General features: G+C 40.2%; 1 protein-coding gene across 1 annotated transcript in view; it reads left to right on the top strand.

The window, feature by feature from the left end:
- DCBLD1 (discoidin, CUB and LCCL domain containing 1) overlaps positions 1–13,943 on the top strand; it is a 47,161-nt gene that overhangs the window by 16,839 nt on the left and 16,379 nt on the right. Inside the window, exons 3-6 of the mRNA XM_061366191.1 lie at positions 8,691–8,828; positions 9,395–9,446; positions 10,178–10,250; positions 11,910–12,043. Of these exons, the coding sequence (XP_061222175.1) occupies positions 8,691–8,828; positions 9,395–9,446; positions 10,178–10,250; positions 11,910–12,043 (397 nt within the window). The remainder of the gene's footprint in view (positions 1–8,690; positions 8,829–9,394; positions 9,447–10,177; positions 10,251–11,909; positions 12,044–13,943) is intronic.

The following is a 13,943-nucleotide window of genomic DNA, read 5'->3' on the forward strand; positions in this document are numbered from 1 at the left end:
GTTGCTGAAACTTTTGATCTGCTCTTTCTGAAAGAGTCAAACTGATTTTCAAGTCAGTGTGCCCTTTTTTAGAAGTCCAATTAAAATTCAGGGCTGCAAGGAGTTCCACAGTGCAGGAAGAAACTTATGAATCCAGAGCTCCTAAAATTTTGCCTTCTGGGAGTGAGTGATAGCCCTTCAGCCAGCTGAGGCTAAATGTGCTGTATGGGACTTATAAAACAGAATAGATTCAATGGGAAAAGACAATGAAGAGATGAACTACACAGAGCCTCTGCAGGTTTTCCAGCTCACCCAACTCATTGCTTAGCTCAGAAAAGTGAGTGGTTTCCCTAAGATGAGGACTCATAAGATGTCTTAGTAGTAAGGACGAATGATTACCTTTCATTCATGAGCATGATACTCCTATTACTCATCCCGTAAGATAAGATCAAGTGAGGTATTAAAGCCTTGCTCCCAAACCAAGGTAAAGGTAATTATTGTTCTCACGGGGGAGGTATTACACTTTGAAAGAGCTTCACTAAGAGTGGGCAGTGACATGTTCATATCTAAGCCTTGCATAGAGCTTGATTTGAGGAATAAGGAGCATCTCTGTTAGTGTGTGCTGTGATTTTTTTTTGTGTTGTTTACTTCATTCTTTACTGTGAGGTTGGTGAGACACTGGCACAGGTTGCCCAGACAGGTGGTAGGTGCCCCATCCCTGTCTGTTCAAGGCCAGGCTGGATGGGGCTTTGAGTAGCCTGGTCTAATGAAAAGTGTCCCTGCCCATGTCAGGGGAGTTGGAACTGCATGATCTTTAATGTCCCTTCCAACACAAACCATTCATTCTATGATTCATTTCAGAACTGTAAGTAATGAGTTGTGTTCACCTAAAGTAGTCTGTCTGTACTTGGCAGTAAGAAGCAGTTTAGTATTGCATTACCATATCTTTGAACAGTTTTTATTGATGCTATCTTGATATTTCTAATCAAAGGCTAAATAAGGATAAATAAATATATTGTTTTCTGAAGTGAAAAATTAAGCTTACGTGTTGATTGAAATTCTGGCTCCTTACCCATCAGCCTGAAGACATCTTCACATAGTTCAGTCCTGCAGTTACTCAGCCTGAAAGCACAGAATACCTGTGTATTATGCAATCAAATCCATATAATGAATTTCTTTAAAATATTCCCACACCCATTTTCAGACCTGATTGGCAATGTCTGATGCATGCAGATTATAATTTGCATTCTCAGTAACGAACTGCACAATTAGCAGATTTTGCTCATATCTGATTAAACAAGTTTTATGGTTTAGGTAGATATACCATCTGCAATGGTTTTTGTGGTCTGCAGCTCGCTGTAGACTTTCCCACTAGAATACCTACAGAATCTCTTCAGGTAAACCCATCCATGACAACGTGGAAATAGTGCAATATGCATACAAATCGCAATATCACTTATGTTTTAAAAGACATGGAGAAACTCTGATCTCATATATGAATTTCAGTTGTTTCAGTGGTTTTGCTATAGCTCCGGGTTTTACTATGCATTTATGTAAGGAAAAGAAGATGCGTAAGTAAGCACTGCTAAGTTTATTCAGGCTGTTTAGTGTCCTTTTATATAGCTGCTTCGGAGCCCAGATATCCCCTTCAAAACCCTCCCACGTACAGGCAGGTCAACAGCTTCCCTTTGGCCAGGAATATACTGACCTTTGCCATTAAAATTCTTTCATAGGATGGTGGAGAGTTGAAAAGATTTTGCAGGCCTTGAAAACATATGAGCAATTAAAAACTTGCATCTTTGCATGTTTTCTGTATTTGACCTGGGTTTAAAAAGGAAACCTAAAAAAGCTAAGTATGAAAGCTGGCAGTGTGAATGTTACTCTTGTTTCAAATTAGCCAACCAGCCTTTGCTCTTTATTTAACACGTTTGCAATTATAAGACAATAAGGTCCAAAGGGAAATACGTTTTAAATACCATGACAATCTCTTCACTTCTATAGAAGACAACAGAGTGAATGTCAGTACCCTTACAAACATCTGCTGAGGAGTGTATTTGAAGCTTAGAAGATTGGTCAGAGGCAAAACACTAGATTATGTGTGTAAATATAATATTAGTGTAAACAAGTTTTCAGATGACAAAATACTGTTTTCCTTTCAGATTTCTCATGTTTCACATGTTGTCTTTACATTTAACTCTGATTCATTTATCACTATAACCTTCTACTGGGATTCATGCAGTACAGCACGGATAACTCAATTTGTGGTTGCTGTATTCCATGAAATAAGGGAAAGCTGTTATATACAAATGAATGGATTAATTGATTTATGTTAGCCATAACATTGATTTCTTCACTTTTGTAGGTCAGTGACTACAGATTAGACCACTTGCATGAAAGTTTTATTAAAATTCAGGGCATTAATCAAATTTTGTAGGCTGAGTATTGCAAACATCTTTCCATCCTAGCAAAGCATGTAGCATTGGTCTGTATGCAGATCTACTGAAGCCTCCCTACTCAACTGGGACACAAATGTGACACTACAGTTCTCACCTTTGATAGTTCTCAGCTTTGGTGGACCTGTGAAGGCAGCCATTGCATTTAGATTTCGCCAACATTGCAGTCAAAAGATGGTCATTAACTAATCTTTATGAAGCTCTGAAACTAGAGACTTAAAAGTGGCTGAACACTGTATCTCCTTGTTATTATTCAGCAGAATGTTTCCCTCAGTGTTCACTGAGGAAATAAAACTGTAGCAAGCTTTTTCTTTCAAACTGTATCCAGACAGATGTGAAAATATTAATCACCAGTCAGCAGAGGTAGTCTAATGTCAGTTTTGGTGAAACTGAGTCACCTTTGTCTGACAATCCTTTAAATATTAGCACAGCTTGGCACATGTTGTCTCTAAGAGAAATAAATAGATGATCATGTTCTATTTCAAAGGTATAGCTTTGCACTCGATGAAAATACAGGATTGCTTATCCCACTGAAGTAATCTAGAATGTAAATTTAATATGAAGCATGATCTCATGCTGTAGACAAGGTGCAACCTTTACTGAAATGCTTTTCTTCTCAAGTTAATTGCATTATCTGAGCATATTAAAAATAACTGAGCTCTGAATAAGAGCTTCTGATTTTTTAATTAGTTAAAGGGATATGTGAAAACAAGATTAACCATGTTGTCCCTGTAGTTCTCAAGAACAAAACTTGCACTACTTGTGAGGTGTAATATAAATGTTGTAAAAGTTTGACAGGAACTGCTTTTAGTCAGCGTCTTTTCATGTTTTTGTCAGATTTCTGTACATCTTTTGACCCTTTTTTTCCTTGTTTCCCCCCCCCCCCCTTCCCCAACTAATGGCTTAGTATTTTTTCCCTTAATTTTGTGAGGTGATCATCATTCTTGACTGAAGAGAGATTAAAGGAAGAGATAAGTGCCTACTTACTTCTCCATTCACTTGCAGTCAGTAGGAGGTTGATGTGTTCCTCTGGGGTGGATGTCAGATCTGCTGAGTGACTAGTAATAATTTGGAGAGTTGTGCAGTTAACTTGTTCTTGCATAATTTACAGCTGGTAACTAGCGTGAAATAGACAAATTGCTGAAAATGCTCTCTCCTCCCCGCACCCAGTTGCTAAGGGTTGCTATAGCTAAGGGTGTTATTGAGCACTTACTGGTGTGTGATGGCTACAGAGAGAATGTGTGTGTGTGCTCATGTGTGTGTGCAGGAGAACCGAGTGCTTTTGGATGCCTCCTGCCTGTCATTATGACTTGAGGGGATTCATCAAATCAGTCTTCCCTTATTATGTACTGTTATAAATGTCTTGCTTGAATAAAGGGTGTGTCCAGATTTCTTTTTCGCCCCTCAAAGGAAACTTGCTATTACAGTATTGTTTCTGGTATTTCAGGAAATCCAGGGAAATGCCCAGACATGTTCTCACTGAGGATCAAGTTGAGTGGTTTCCCAAGTCAAAACTCTTCTAACAGTTAGGTTTCGCCTGAGTGGTGGCAGTATCCTGAGGTTTCAGTTTTGGAAAGATTTATGCAACAAAAGATGTCTGCATTTGTTTATCAAATGCACTCTTTTTTCCCTCTTAGCTGCTTAAAGTGTATTGTGTATTTTTCTGTGGTTTTTGTTAAACAGCTGCAGTTCTTTACTCACGATTCCTAACTGCGCTGCTTTGAGTTTGGCTAAAACCACAGCCATGTTACAAGTGGAGGATCTCACCTGAGGTCAAGCAGACAGACCTACAGCCTGTGCAGATGGCCTAGACTCTCTTTTTTCAAATTGCAATTACTTCTCCAACCTGACTTTTCATGGATGCCTTTTTGTTTCCTTTTTCACAGTCTTTGGTAACCTTTTGGAAACACTTACTGAATGTTATATTTGTTTTTCCTAAAATGAGAAATGCTTACCCCTCAGCCTGAGGTCAGACTGTGTTGCACAGTTGCACACTGAATAACCAAGCTGCCTCACCATGACCACTCTGTCAACTCATATCTACTGAGTATTAAACATCACCTTATGTCCTGCAAAAAAGGACGTAGAGCAGCAGTTTTCGTATCCTAGCACGTCCTTGCAGGTAAATGCTGGTTATCCCTCGTGCATGTTGGGTTGGAGCATAGATGACCTCTCCTCTCTGGGGTGAAAAAGAGTTACTGCTTATGAAAATGAAACATTTATGTGAATGTGGGATGGAGATGAATTTCAAGAATGCAGATGTTTTCATACAATGGATCATTGCAGATTTTGTGAGCTCTTTGTGAAAGACTTGCACTCTGAAGTGGAGCAAGCATAACCCAAGTTCATCATGTCCCCTGACCTTCCCCAGCTACTGAGGTACTTCCAAATTACTTTAGCTGAACAAAAAAAACAAAACCCTGCTAAATATAAGGATCAAAATTTAAAACATTTACCCCCAAAAAAGGCATTAGGAAAGGGTAATCCTGGAGAGGCCAATCTGTGGGATCATTGCTACACGTTGCTCACCAGCCATGGCTTACCCTGAAAGTAAAGGCAGAAAAATTGGAGAAGATTCTCTGTTGGACAGAAGATGTAATAACTTTATATCTAAACCAAGTTTCTCAAAGATCTCTGCAAATGTCAAACTGCAGATTTCAAGTGGTGTTGAGGAATCTGAAAGCAGAATGGGCATAGTGAACCAGACATGCAACAGCTAAAGTGGAAAATAATTGCTTTTAAAAGGAAGCAAAAGCCTTACAGAAGAGGTAGAAAGGATTAAGAACTACAGAAACAAACAGCATGTAGGCATGCCAGCTGGTGTGAAAGAAGAGTCTTCTAGGCACAGCACTTCTCAAGGGAAGTAGAAAAAATAGAGGAACGTAGCTCAACAAAGCAATCTCAGGAAATATGCCAGAGCCTGGTTGACAGTAGAAGTAAACTAGACCTCATAAACCTAGACAATACTGTAAAGATCATCAGATTTGCAAACCAACACTATTATGAAAAAAACAAAAGCAGTAGACTATTGCTAACGTTTAAAAAATAAACAACACATAAAACAGTCTCTTAAGTCTCCAGATGAGCCAGTCAAAGGATATCTATGAGGCAGTTTACTGTGTATCTTGCAGGATGTTAATACTGCTTGGAGACAGCGATTCCAAAATAGATTATTTAATTTAAGCCACCTAAACCATACAAACAGATCAGAAGTTCTGGATGAAAGCATTCAATGTTACTTTAATTATAGAGAATATTAAATTAGATACATTTGAAATCCTTAGGTCCCTAATAGCAATCCTGCAGAATGAAATAAATAAATTGGAAATAAGGAATCTGGAGCGAAGAGATGGAGCCACAGTTGGGTCAACTAGTTATTGAGACATGGAAAGAAGAAAACACCCTGGCGTCTAGATGTAGTAATACTGAAATATGGAAAACACCTACTCAGTTTCATGACATGCAATATATCTGTTTATTAAATCAAACTCTTGTCTTTGTTCTTAGTAAACAAACCAAATAATCCTACCTTCTTACCCTAGCAGAGCTCCAGCCGAGTCACTTCAACAGGAAACAGGGAGAGAGATCAGCATTCACAACTTGTTTTTCAAGCTGAATATGCAAAACAGCCCACCGCGCAACTAACATTAGAAGATGAAAAACTGATAGCATGATCTGGCAATTCTCAAAAGGGAGTTTAAAAAACTTTTGGCTTAGCCTCAGGCTTAGGGGTTAAATGTTTATCCAGAGATAAACAGAGATTTGTCACCTCAAGTGCAAGCGGAAAATACAGACTAGTATATACAGTTGTTAGGTGAATTTTAGTGTGTAACAATGATGATTGTTTTTTATCTTCTAATGCCTATAAAATCTCACAATATAGGTGTTCAAGGTAGTAGGTCAGTAAGTGGAGAACAAATCTACTGTGCGTATAGGAAGTGTGTCTAATTGGAACAACCACAAGCTGAAATGCAGGGAGCCTGGGAGGCTATCCTTTATGTGGCTTTACAACATTAAAGGAAGTGGAGGACTGCTGTATGGAAGTGTATTAATCCTAGGCCCCTTAGTTTTGAGCTACTGATGGGAATCTCTCAGTACACTGGAACAACTGTTCTTGGCAGATGATAAGCATAACCTGGTAACCGCTCTCAGATTTATTACTTAACAGTAGAAACATGTCTTTAGGCATTGCTTGCTGATTGTTTCTGAATTTTGACTTTCATTTGGATTATACAATTTTATGTGTCTTATTTTATATTTTTGTATTTTATTGGATTTGCTTATATGTGTGATTTGTTTGTATAATTATCTGGAATGTAAGCAGACTTGCTACTGGAGGAGACACATAGCCCTAATCCAACCAGTGTGATTGAGTGAATCAGCCATCTAAATTATACCTACAGAGTAGATAGGTCACTGCCAAGTGCTGTGAGGGAGAAAGCCAAAGAGTACTTGTGAGAAAATACCTAGAGACAATCCTTGAAAGAAGAAAAGGACTAAGGCTTTCTCAGATGTGTTATTCTGAAGAAATGCAATACCTTCTTGTCTTCTCTCCCTTTCTCTCTCTTGATAAAAAAATATCTAAGTTAGCACTTTTCTTCTCCCGCTGCAATCTGACACAAAAGACCACCTCGAATAAATCACTCGTGCAGTTGTCTGGTATGACACAGTGTCAGATGCTGTCTTTTTGATAAGTTCATTTCCTAAGCAATTTGTTTAACCCTTTTTATAGACTTTGTTTTCTCTGACTAAGTCGTGAGTCATTTTTAACACATGAGTACTCCAGGGAAATGTCACACTCATTGCTTGTTTCTCTGCCTGTTTTGCTTCGCTCTATGATTTTTATAAGCCAAAAGACAGAGTTCCTTCTTTGGTTTGTTCAGTTCTGCTGACAGCTGGCTGTCATTGGCTCCAGTTGGGTTGATCTTACAGTTGATATAAGGCAAATGAAATATTTGGGAAAGATCCCCTCAAGAGAATGAAGCAAAATGAAGATGCTCTTAGGAGCCTGTTAGGAAGGGCTCATCAAATTTGTGTCATGCTGTGACTGTCATTTCTTGTACCTCAGAAGTCAGTTCCAAGTTGTATCCACCACCAATAAAATGAGGTTGTCTAGGAAAAATCAAAGTGATCACTTTTCATCCCAAGGACTTGCTTTAGGATGCAAAAGCTGTCATTCACCTCAACAGAACAGATGGGCTGAGGGCTTCTACAGGGACTTGTTTGTTTTTTCTCTTGGGGGGGGGGGGGGGGAAACCCCAACTGTTTGCCATTTCACAAAAGCTTCTTCTTAGCAGTTTATATTGTAAGCATCCTCGTAAATTCAGAAGAAGTGTACCCCAACTGCTTTGGATTTTCTGTGTCATCTGTGACTTGAGTGCAGTCAGGAATAAGTGTTTGCACCCAGGTGTGGTGATAGAAGGCAAGAGAAAAGACTGTGGCAATCTGAAAAGAAAGCTCCCAGCAGGAACTGACTTCTGAAGAAGCAAATGTAATTATTAAGGAGTCCCAGGCATGCCTGCTGTCACAAGAAAGGAGTGTCCCAAAGACTGTTCCAAGACAACTGCAGTCTAGCTATAAAACCCTTATCTCACTCAGTGTGAGCACAAGGCTCTTGTCTCCCTATCCTATTCCCTTCATCTTCTTCCTCTCTTTTTTGTTTAGAACTCTAGATTTGAACTGTAGACTTCAGTGGTCTGATGATGTTTATAAAGGGAAAATAAATCAAGAAATTTTCTGAGTAAAGTGATACTGCCTTATGGTACAGTTCACAGCTTGTGGCACAGAGGTTCTTGAGGGTCAGGTACCCTGTTTGTGATCTTAGTTTTTCCTGAATGGCTGCTGTGCTACACCAGCATGAGCTGTATGTGTCTGGAGAGTTTATCTAGGGGACCATGTATAGATCCCTTGGATTGTTTTTGAACATTCTGTTCTTTTCTCTAATGATTTACTGCTGGTTGTAAGTGCTCTGTACTTCAAAGGTCGAAGGGCATTAATTATTCTCTTAAGGCTTATGTGATGAGAGACGTGGATGCTGGAATTGCTACCATGGAGAGACAACTGGATTCTGGCCACCCCTTGTCAGGGTAACTTTGGAGCTCATACCCCTAAAAGGGCTGAAGCCAAAACCCTTTTGTCAACAGCTGGATTGGTATTGAAGGAGAATGCGTGTGTTATGAAACTCTTTGCTAATCATGAGAATATTCCAGCCTAATGATGTCATCTAAACTTTTGAATTCTTTTGTGTTCTGTCTGTAGGGCCATATTGTGGTAATGTGATGCCTGTACCCAAAGAAATTATTCTGGACAGCAATGAAGCGACTATTCACTTTGAGAGTGGATCCCACGTGTCAGGACGAGGCTTTCTGTTGTCCTATGCCAGTAGTGATCATCCAGGTAAAGGGAAATCCAGCAGTAGTAAAGGATTAGTGGCACGGTCCCCTGTATTTAATTATCTTCTCTACACACACAGACTTCAGCCTAAATGTTTCATCCTTAATATTTCCAGGTTAGCATGTACCATGGTATTTCTGATAGCATGTGTGCAAGAAGCAGTTGTAACATTAACCAGATAGAATAGCTGCTGAAATCTTACCTACACAATTTGCAATACAGGCCCAGTGAAAGAGAAAATTAGTACTTTTTCCTTGAATCTCAGCTGTAATTTGAGTGCCAGTATCTACCACACAGTGACAGGATGAACGGATAGGAGAGATTAAGATTTGATTCCTACAGTTAGTACTCTGGGGTATGTGCAACTTTGTTGAAGGTGTAAAGCATAAGAACAGTAGAAGAGGGAGATGGAAAGACTGAAGGGAAACCATAGCTATTGCTTTCTAGTCAATAAAATTGTTTTAAGTATTATACAGAGATACCATTAAACGTAATTTCATGTTTAACCAAATATTTGTCTGTATTTCTACATCCTACAATGGGGATTGACATTTATAAACTTTTCACAGATCTAATCACATGTTTGGAAAGAGCTAACCACTACACACAGACTGAATACAGGTAAAGAGTGTTTGCTGCTTTGTGTGTTCTGGCCTGCTTTGCTATATCTGTCATCTGGTCCAATTGTCAGAAAAAGTCATATAAAGCAAGTACAGTCTTGGATTTCTGGAGAAGTGATTTTTTTTGAGTTCTGATGCTCAAAGGCCTGGTTGTGAGAAGCAGTAGTGCAGAATGGAAGTCTGCGGCACAGAAAAATGAGGCAATGGAGTTACAGAGCTCTCGGCAGTTCTTGTTAGGGCATACATATACATGGTATATGTAAAAAGAGTTTCCACTTTGAAATTCAAAGTAGCCTTAAATTCCAGTGCTTCTCCTGAGAGCAGATCATGTCCTAGCTGATACAAGATTATCTGAGGACAAGCTATAATTTCTTGGTTCCTTGAACTTTGTGATAGGATTTGAAATGGTAATAAATTGTGCTCTTCTGGCTGCTGCCTGGATGTGCATGTAGGCTTCTTATCTGGGCTGTGCTGAAAACTCGTGTGGTAGCATTTCTAGAACAAGAGAATTAAACAGAAATGCCCTTTGAAAACTGCTTTTCTGGTTCTTTGTGTGCAGTTCACTCATCAACGCAAGGGCACATTTATTTAAACCTCCTAGACTCAGATCACCAGCCAGAACTTACTGCTAGAATATTTATTGGTTTGAGAGCATTTCTTCTGTACAAGCTCATTTTTGTGTATCATCACTACAGTTCATATTTTAAACAAGCTTCTCTTCTCTCCCTACAGCAGATACTGTCCTGCTGGCTGCAGAGACATAGCAGGTGACATTTCTGGGAATATCGAAGAAGGATACAGAGATGTAAGTGCACAGGATAATGAGGGAAAATTTGTAAAGACACAACAGAGAAGCGTAACATAACTGGGTTTCAACATTTGTCACTTGACTTTTGTTAGCAGTTCCTCCCAGCTGTGTTAAATATACCTTTTATTATCAGTATACGAGTATGTTATCAGTATATAAGCACACGGGGACGCTTTTCAAACAAACCAATCAATTGTGTGAGAGCAAAGTCCATTGATTGTCAAACACACCTACTGACTTGTGGTTTCTGGCTTTCTGGAAAAGCTCCACATAAGGTTTGTGCCTCTTGAGGTAGTGCTTATGGATGTGCTAAATATTCCTACGACTTCAACTTTTACTTGTTTGAGGTCTATGTGCATTTCCCTAGTAGGAAAATAAAATACACTGCCTAATCACCTCCCACTGATAACTCCCAACCTCTGGGGTTGTTCTAACTGCTAGTTCTTTAAAGCAAAGAAGTTGCCTGAGTAGTTGCATTTACTCACAGTTTTTATCAAACAGTGCTTTGCCTTCTCTGTGCCCCTCACCCTGGACTCTCCTCCTGTCATAGCTGTGAAATCTTTTTGTCTCTCACAATGCAGCAAGTTTAATCATACTACTGAAGGAAAATCCCACCCTATCACAGATGTACCAGTTGCTGAGTTTCCAGAAAGTCAGTGCTCACGTTTAACCTGTTCATCCAGTTATTCAAGCACTCCCCTCCAGCCTGGAAAGCGGCAGAGCTGAAGAAACAAAGAAATGCCACTTTACATTCTCATTATCTGGAGTTATGCCTGCCCTTTCTTGGGGTGATTAGAAAGAAAAGCAGCACATGGCATGACCTCATGCAGATCTTATCTGCACTGAGGAATTTTTGAATGAAATTTTCCCTCCATTGCTGAGGGGGATTCAGCTTTTCTGATGGGAAGAACCTGCAGGGTTCCCCTGGAGATCTGCTGCCTTTGTGTTCCCCCTCTCCCAGCCCTCCCTGAGGGGGACAGCTTGCCATGTAGCTTGTCCAGTAGCATAGTCCAAACTGGGTTTGTGTGAATGAGACCAATCTCTGCCAGCAGCCCCTGGGAGTGTCTCCTCTGCACCTTTCCACTGGTTTTTCTCTCCTCTGCCCAAGCCCTGGGGTACGTTATTGCCACCTCATTCCACACAAGTTGTCTTGCCTGTATTTTTCAGCATTACCCACATGAGATGCGGGCAAATGAGCTATACTGAAAACTGAGCAGCAGCTACTCGGCACATAGCCAAATCTCCTAATGTATGTCATGACTCAAATCCTAAGGTGCAATAATAGATAGGCCTGCCTTCAGGCAGGTCCATCAAGTAATTACCATTTTCTCTTTGCAAAGAAGAGTTGCCTTGCCTTTGACTTTGTTTACCTAAGGAGTGACACAATACTTACTGGATTAAAATCTCACAGCACCTTCTGAGAAGTAGATTATTTGCTTTTTTATTTAGGGGGGAGAGGTGGGGAAAAGGTGACTTTTGGAAACATTTTCCCAAAGATTACTGTTGTTCATCCCTCCCTGCCTCTTACACCTCTTGAGCCTTTGCCAGGTTTTATGAGCTCTAACACCTGTGTTCTAGTGGCTTGGAAGTGAAAGGACTAGCTGGTTGTCAGACTGATCCTCTGAGCTTTGGTTTCTGCTGGCTTCTGCCTTTCAGACCTCGCTGCTGTGCAAGTCGGCGATACATGCAGGCGTTATCGCAGACGAGCTGGGCGGGCAGATCAGCGTCACCCAGCAGAAGGGCATCAGCCACTATGAAGGTGTCTTTGCCAACGGCATCCCCTCACACGAGTGAGTACCAGCAAACTGGGGGGCTGGCTCCAGGAGCAACCCCAGGGGCACAGATCTCTGCTCAGACCAGCAAAAGCAGATGGGAATGCCTTTTTTAGGAGGAGAAGCTGTTAGGTGTAGGTGTAGGGGCTTTTGGGCTTTGTTCCTATGGATTTACTAAAATAGTGTTGGCATTAGATATCATAGGAAATATCATATAGGTAAATGTTCCAAGTTTTCAGTGGCTCTATACCATGTAGTGTGGTATTGTCTTCTTTCTTCATTCTGTTCCTTCCAAAACATATTTGCAAATTACTTTGTTAGCAGATACATGAAAGTACAATGTTGTGCAACAAACACCTTTAATCGATGTGCTAATAAATCATGGTAAATTCATGCGAAAGTTTAAAAAAAGCTAGGAAGAGTGAATAAATGAAAAGTGCAGTTGAGCCATAGGGGATTTAACAAACAACTTCTTAAACATTTTGCTTTTGTCATGTTCAGGGTTTTGCTCTCTTAGAATATTTATAGCAAGGGTGTTACAATTACCACTTATCTTCTGACTTTTAATTGTGCTGTTGTTGAAGTAGAAGTAAATCCTCTAATCTCTATCCAGCACAGTAAGCCCTTCCAGCAACTGCCTCTGTCACTCCTATTGGTTTATATTTTTTAGTTTCAAATGTTATCTGGATTTTACATGAGGTGCTCTTTTTTTTTTTTTTTTTTTTTGTAGGAAGGGAAATCTCAGTCCCATAGCCTGTAACAGCCAAGGGAACGTGTCTTTTTTATACCTTTTCCTGCTTTGCCCGTGATTTCTCCACACGCTCCTGACAATTTTACAATCATGGATTCATTCATGAAAAAAAACAACCAAATATTCATCGTGTTTGTTGCTGTGTTTAAACTTCAGCACACATAGAAATGCTTTATATATAACAGCACTGGAGCATAAAAGCTGGGTAGGATGTAGACCACTAGCTGAAGGCCTGTGAAGCCTAAATATTTCCTATTTTTCTTGAAAATCGATTGCCAAAGAAAATTAATATAAACTTGTCTCAGGCAGAGCAGGACTGAGAGCTCAGCTCAGTCACCAAGTCCCTCCATAAAACAAATAATACAGATTCTTTCCATGATACATGCCAGCATAGTGAAACCCTACATTAAATGTTTTGTGCCTTACCTAAAGATGTTACAGAACTCTTTACATAGAATCATATGTTCGTGATCCTTGAGACCCCAGAAGGAGTAACTTGGACAGTAGCGTATAAAATGTTATAATGAAGGGCAGCTGAGATTCCCATTTGTATTTTTTTTCACAGTACAAGAGCTAGTGGGCAATGAATTAAGTGTAGAAGGCAGCAAATGTACATGTGCTGTACAATTATGCAAACACTGTTCGTATAATTAACCCATCTCTTACTGCCAAGTGTCCTTTTAATGTTGCTATTCACAAGATATCCTATACGTTCCATGTGGATAATAGAAGTACCCACAGAGATGCAAACTTTTCTCTGTTACATCAAGTGGGAAAACTCCCATTTCCTTGAAGCAGAGCTGAAGCATGTGCTTCCAAGCTGGATCCAGCCTCCAGGGCTCGGGTTTAGCCCATTTAACGTGAGGCCCCTGAGACAGCACCCTAAGGAGGAGGGCAGCCTCCTCAGCTCTCCTGCATACCAGGCGCTCCTCCAGCATGATGCACACCTCAAGGGGACTCAATTGCCCCAAGGACACTTTCTACAGATTACACAGGGAGCCATGGGTAAACAGGTTCACACTAGGTTGGATGCCTGCAAACTAGATGGCATGGATTTTGAGACAAATGGGAGTATGAGCACAGTGCTTCCAGGATGCTTTTGCTGCTCTTGGGAGCTGGGACAACCCTGGGAGCTGATGAACTGCTGGTGTGAGCTCATTATCCCAG

This window comes from Neopsephotus bourkii, unplaced genomic scaffold (genome assembly GCF_033783945.1).
Source record: "Neopsephotus bourkii isolate Nb327-2 ecotype Australia unplaced genomic scaffold, CSIRO-AGI_Nbou_v1 NB_1314, whole genome shotgun sequence".
NCBI lineage: Eukaryota > Metazoa > Chordata > Aves > Psittaciformes > Psittacidae > Neopsephotus > Neopsephotus bourkii.